This window comes from Anomaloglossus baeobatrachus, chromosome 8 (genome assembly GCF_048569485.1).
Source record: "Anomaloglossus baeobatrachus isolate aAnoBae1 chromosome 8, aAnoBae1.hap1, whole genome shotgun sequence".
Lineage (NCBI taxonomy): Eukaryota > Metazoa > Chordata > Amphibia > Anura > Aromobatidae > Anomaloglossus > Anomaloglossus baeobatrachus.
Genome location: NC_134360.1, coordinates 63,341,821 through 63,348,473, shown reverse-complemented (window position 1 = coordinate 63,348,473; position 6,653 = coordinate 63,341,821). Strand labels below are relative to the sequence as shown.

Sequence of the window (6,653 nt, the reverse complement as noted above, 5' to 3'; positions counted from 1 at the left end):
TTCTTCTGAAGTTCTGGCTGCATTGTGGCTCCCAGCTCCATTGACTTTAATGGAGGCAGGTTCTTTGGTGAATAACTGTAAAGCGCGGGGTTAATATTTCCCTTTGAAACATAGTTTATGACGTACCCGGAGTCCATGCAAAATGTTGTGATTGTACATGCAACGGTGCTAATTCCTTTAGCGGACACACACACTCAGCTTTATATAATAGACTAGCTGTAGTACCCGGGCGTTGCCCGGGATAGTAACTGTCTCCCTCCCAGTCTCTGTGTGTCACTGCCTGTCTGTCTCTTTCCTTGTCTGTATCTATCTGTTTCTATCTCTCTGTCTGTATTTGTATCAGTCTGTCTATCTGTCTCAATCTCTGTATCTGTCGGTCTGTGTCTTTCTGTCTCTTTCCAGGGCTGTCAATTTCCCCGTCTGTCTCTTTCTCTCTATCCGTCTCCCCATCTTATTACCTCACACATAAGCTTCTTATACTAACAGTTTATTTTGTTCCTATAGCAACCACTGACAGTTGCCATTAATAGCCTGCAGCTCCCAGCTCCATTCAGTTTAATGGAAGCAGGATTTTTGGAGAGTAACTGTTAAGCGCGGGGTTAAATTTTTCCCGCCCAAACATAGTCTATGACGTTCCCTGAGTCACACGGAGTGTCTGTGGAAAATTTCGTGATTGTAAATGCGACGGTGCGGATTCCTTTAGCGGACATACACACACATACATACACGCAGCTTTATATATTAGATTTGTTGGTTGGATCATCAAGAGAATGTGGATCTCAGAGTCTCCTGTAGGAATAGAGTAGGCTGCACACGTGCGCGCTTCTGCTGCTCCTTCAAAAGATATTTACCCGAGAATATTGCTCAACTGTCTGTCAGTCCCAGTGAAAATGAATGAAGCCAAAAAGTGCAGTGTTACCTGCACTCCATTCCCCCACGGCCCCTCTGCTTGTGATCCCTAGTGTTCCATAGTGAATGTAGGGGAGATAATTTTAAGAATGATAAAATGAAGGGGTTTAAAATCCAGCTTCATCATATTTATGTGCAAATGATGCACTGCAAAAACAAACAGTGTGAACAGTTACCAGCTGCTATAACTACACGAAACACAAACTTTGGAAGCGCCAAGACAAAGCATTGTCCTAAATATAAGACACACAGTCATATTTTGTTGCCCTGAAAAATGCGCTAGGTCTTATTTCTGGGGTAACACTGATTGGGGTTAAGTTTACCCCCAAAAAGGCATATCCTTCCCCCCCCCCAGAAGAATCATACTTACCAGACCACGGATCTCTGCATCACTCCCAGGTCCTCCTGCGATCCTCAGCAGCCGCTCCCAGCAGGTATGCTGCACAGTGGTTCTCCCCTGCTTCAGGCCGGTACTCACACATCAGATCTCAAGCACGCACTCATACTCATATACACACATCAGATCCTGCATGTATTGACACACCATTCGATAATACTGTATTGCTTCCAGCCAGCAGGGGAACCTGGGACACAGTGCAGTGGAGAGCGAGGACTTGCAGTGGAACGCATTGATGTGTTCCACTGCTGAATCCTTCATGCGTTCCACCGCAGGTCCTCGCAGTCCACTGCACTGCATCCCAGGTCCCCAGAGCAGTACGGGGTGTGTGTGTTCCGCTGCAGGTCCTCCTGTTTAGGGTCTTTTGAGTATGATTCTACGGTCGTCTTTCTTATCTCTTTTGGGGGTGTCTGCTGTATGCTTTAAATTTTTTTAGCTGCATGGACACTACATTATTGTGCCGCGGCTAGGGCTTTTAAGCTTTACCCCGAAAATTCCTTCTAGGGCTTATTTTCGGGGAAACACAGTAGTCGTTATAGCATCTGGCACCTGTTCACACTTCCTTGTATCCTATTCTGTGTTCTTCACCCGTCAGCCACAGGGTGCTTTTAATTAGTGCCAGATCCTATCTGCCCATATATATTATAAACATTTAGTCCAGGAGCTTTATGACACTAGTACAGGTCCCATCCAAGAAAGGTCACCTTGCCACGGTTGTTGGGCTCTCATGAATTGGAAAATTTTTGCACTAAGGGGCACTTTGCACACAACGACATTGCAAGCCAATGCTTGCGATGCCGATAGTCCCCGCCCCCCGTCGCAGCAGCGATATCTTGTGATAGCAGCTGTAGCGAACATTATCGCTATGGCAGCTCACATGCACTCACCTGCCTTGCGACGTCGATCTGGCCGGCGACCCGCCTCCTTAATTAAGGGGGCGGGTCATGCGGCGTCATAGCGATGTCACACGGCAGGCGGCCAATAGAAGTGGAGGGGCGGAGCTGAGCGGGGACGTAAACATCCCGCCCACCTCTGTCATTCCGCATAGCCGGCGTGAGCTGCAGGACGCAGGTAGGAGATGTTCCTCGCTCCTGCGGCTTCACACAGCGATGTGTGCTGCCGCAAGAACGAGGAACAACATCGTACCTGTCGCAGTTGCGTAATTATGGAATTCCCAGACACTACACTGATGATACGATTACGACGATTTTGCGCTCGTTAATCGTCTCATCTAGGATTTACACACTACGATGTCGAGTGCGACGCCGGACGTGCGTCACTTTCGACATGACCCACTCAGACATCGCACCTGCGATGTCCGTAGTGTGCAAAGTGCCCCTAAGAACCTCCATTTCCTAAGTATATTCTATTAGCATTAATGCAATTTAGATGTCAGTATATTCTATGTCTGCATATGTCTTGGCACTACTGGGATTGGCTGCTGTATTCTTCTGTTTGTGTTATGGTGCAAATGAGTGAAATCAGCACGGCCGTGCTACCGCGGAGAATACCTGTAGATCATTGCAAGTGAGAACATCAATCCGAATATGTGACAAAGACATTTAATTTAAAACAATGGTGGTGTGCGGTACAGCCAAACCCACAATTACAATAAAAAAAGATATGTACACACACCACCCCGCCATTAATGAGCATCACTGGCACTAAACCCCCCAAAACACAATTGAAAATATGTAAAAACATTGTATTTGACAGCTTAATACATAAACACAAAAAAAAGCATTTTTTTTAAATGTCCTCATATCAAAACGATCTTACAATGTACAGAAAAGCAATAAAAATATTGGCCTCCAGTCACTAAAACATTAATTGTTCCACAAAAAAGCGATCGCGGTATGAAAGGGAGGAGAGTGGTGAGCGGTCACACGTTCTCAATGTTGTACGCCTGGCGGATGTTTAGTGTGTCTCGGAGCATGAGATCGCGGAGGCGCCCACAATGCGTTCGCCATGGTTGTGTGGGCCCCTTTGCTCTTCAACCAATGCGAAGGGAGACGGCTCTCCTGTTCTTTGGATAAGTGGATATCTCGTCTCCGAGCTGGAATGGAAAACAAAGAGTTAATAAGAATCGAGAGGTGGACGTCCTCAGAAGAACCAGTAACCTCCGCCACTGGGTGCTCTGCCCCTACACTCCGCCACTGGGTGCTCCACCCCTACACGCCGCCACTGGGAGAGCCCCGCCCCCTACACGCCGCTACCTGGGAGAGCCCCGCCCCTACACGCCGCCACTGGGAGAGCCCCGCCCCTACACACCGCCACTGGGAGAGCCCCGCCCCTACACGCCGCCACTGGGGGAGCTCCCGCCCCTACACGCCGCCACTGGGGGAGCCCCGCCCCTACACGCCGCCACTGGGGGAGCCCCGCCCCTACACGTTGCCACTGGGGGAGCCCCGCCCTACACGCCGCCACTGGGGGAGCCCCGCCCTACACGCTGCCACTGGGGGAGCCCCGCCCTACACGCCGCCACTGGGGGAGCCCCGCCCTACACGCCGCCACTGGGGGAGCCCCGCCCTACACGCCGCCACTGGGGAGCCCCGCCCTACACGCCGCCACTGGGTGCTCCCACTCTAGTAGTTGGGGTCAGGTTGCACGTCATGGTACAACACTAACAGCCACTCGTGATGAACAGTTTCGTCTTGGGTCAAATATTAGAAAAAAAAAACATTCAGCCCCGTGAACGCAACGGATCGTTATTGCACTTCGTCACCTGACAAGGTCTGGTCCCCATTTGCTGATACAATTCGACTCTGCAGTTAACCCTTCAATATATTTCAAGTAGGCTTCCGAGTGTAAGTAACCTTTGAGTCCTTGGAGGGGGCGCAACAAATATGGGGGTTGATGGCTGTTGCATGACCGGCTGGTTGCCTTGAACCTGACCGGGATAAGGCGGCGGGGCCTGCTGCCCTGGAGGGATTAGGAGACCTATCTATAAGTCAAGAAAAAGAAAAAGTTATTTTAGGGTACATTATATGACAAAGTGTACCCAGGATCACAACCTCCACATAATAGGTGATGTGTCCCAACCAGTCATGAGAAGAGGGGCTCCATGTACCCCATTTGAATGGAGCAGCAGTCCTGTATGTGCCACTATTTGGCTATATCAGTCATGTCCGTGAATAGGCAGTGGTCACACATGAACTCTGCTACTCTACTCATGCAGAGGACTCTCGAGAACTATGGGGGTCCCAAAATTTGATAGGTAATGGGTTTTGGATCTGGGAACACCCCTTTAATATATTGAATATCTTAAAGGAATCTGTCAGTAGGATTTTGCTATGCAACTTGAAAGCAGTATAATGTAGGGAGAAGAGTGATATATCATTCACGAGGATGTGTTTTTGTTTCACTAAAATCAGTGTTTTATCAGAAGGAGATTATCATCACTAAAGGACTAAGTGTCTCGTGGCTCCTGGTCCAACCCAGCCCCCAACACTGATTAGCAGCTGTCAATCAGTAACCATTGTACACAGAAAGCTGACAATTAGTGCTGTGGGCAGGCTTATACACAGCTCAGCATTCTGAGGTCTGCTAGATCTACAGAGAAACTATGATTGTATCAAAAAGTGTATTTGCCCATTTTGTTTTTATCTTAGGTTATGCATGGCTCATAGAAGTATTTATAGTTTACTCTCCTATATCTACTAAGAAACATCCTAGAGAAAGGCGGCCATAGATATCAGACCAGGTATGTGGCTGGAGGCCCTGACAGAAATATTCATGGACCTTATCTGCTATATTTTTTTTCTTCTTCATGTTCAGTTGTCATTAATTCAAAAACACATAGTGGAAATGTTACTAGTTGTTTTATACTTTTTCAGCTACTACAGCTGTCATGATTATGGTGACTTACAGGGAATCTGTCAGCAGGTTTTTGCTATGTAACTTGAAAACAGCATGCTGCAAGGGTTAACACAGAGTATTCAGGGATGTCTGTCCTTGTCCAATCTGTTTATTTGCTGTGTTTGTTTAAATAACAGGGCCCTTATTGCTAGGATTACAATTTCACCCTCTGATTGACACCTCACTGTCAATGACACTGTCAATAGAGAGCCTGGTGTGGGCATGGGCAGCTCTCATCTCTGCTACATGGATATATCTAAAAATTCTGATTGTGTCAGAACGGCTGCAGCCAGTAATCTAAGTGATACATCATTGGATTCAGGATCGCTTTGCCTACATCATGCTGCTCTCAGATGAGGTAACAAAAACCTGCTGACAGATTCCCTTTAAGGATTACACAGCATTTTTTTCTCCATCTGCCTCTAGGGGTGATTTTTTTTTTATACATCTGACTATGTTTGTAAAACTGGTTTCACATCATAAGGCAGAAGATGACCAAATATACTATACACTATATGGACAATATTGTTCCCCATCCACACCTACAGGAGCTTTTATGACCTCCCATTCTACACCCATAGACATTAATAGGAAGTAGGTTCCTTTCCAGCAAGAACAGCTTCCACTTTTCTGGGAAGATGTAAAATTTTGGAGGCGTCTGTGGGAATTTTTGCCAATTCATCTAAAAAGCATTGGGGGAGCAGCTCCATTGTGGTTCATCACAATGGAGCTGGATGGGGTTGAGGTCTGGGCCTCTGTGCGGCCAGTCTTGTTTTTCCATATCAAACTCCCCCCACCATGACTGTACGACCTTTGGAACAAAATAGGGGAATATTTAGGAGGAAGAAATGCCATAAAGTGACTTGTTGCCCCGGAGGCTCCTATTACAGGGCTGTGCTGGTATCAGTGAGCTCTTTGCAGCCAGCCGTTCTGCATGGCAAGAAGCTGGGTATTGTACACTGGGAACAATGGGACTGAATGACAAACCTGAATCCAGTGGTTAAGACATGTGTTCCAATACTTTCATCCTTAGTGTATTTTGAGGCTTAGGGACTAATTCGATCCTCACATGACACTTGGCTCGCGCTGGCAGCACAGCAGGAGCTGAGTGTCATGCGAGTGTCACTGCGACTGAGGTCTGATCATGCCATCGGACCACAGCTGCGGGGGGGCGGGAGGGCCGGCGCTGAGGAGGAGAGGGAGGGGAGGGCCGGCGCTGAGGAGGAGAGGGAGGGGAGGGCTGGTGCTAGGGAGGAGAGGGCCGGCGCTAGGGAGGAGAGGGAGGGGAGGGCCGGCGCTAGGGAGGAGAGGGAGGGGAGGGCCGGCGCTAGGGAGGAGAGGGAGGGGAGGGCCGGCGCTAGGGAGGAGAGGGGCCGGCGCTGAGGAGGAGAGGGAGGAGAGGGCCGGCGCTGAGGAGAGGGCCGGCACTGAGGAGGAGAGGGAGGGGAGGGCCGGCGCTGAGGAGGAGAGGGAGGAGAGGGCCGGCGCT

At 48.9% G+C, this 6,653-nt stretch overlaps 1 protein-coding gene across 1 annotated transcript in view; it reads right to left on the bottom strand.

The window, feature by feature from the left end:
* Window positions 1-2,852: 2,852 nt before the first annotated feature.
* PBRM1 (polybromo 1) overlaps window positions 2,853-6,653 on the bottom strand; it is a 241,718-nt gene continuing 237,917 nt past the window's right edge. The window contains 6 exon segments of the mRNA XM_075321737.1: window positions 2,853-3,257; window positions 3,259-3,362; window positions 4,032-4,047; window positions 4,049-4,117; window positions 4,119-4,250; window positions 6,028-6,045. Coding sequence (XP_075177852.1) covers window positions 3,189-3,257; window positions 3,259-3,362; window positions 4,032-4,047; window positions 4,049-4,117; window positions 4,119-4,250; window positions 6,028-6,045 — 408 coding nt within the window. The 3' untranslated portion in view covers window positions 2,853-3,188.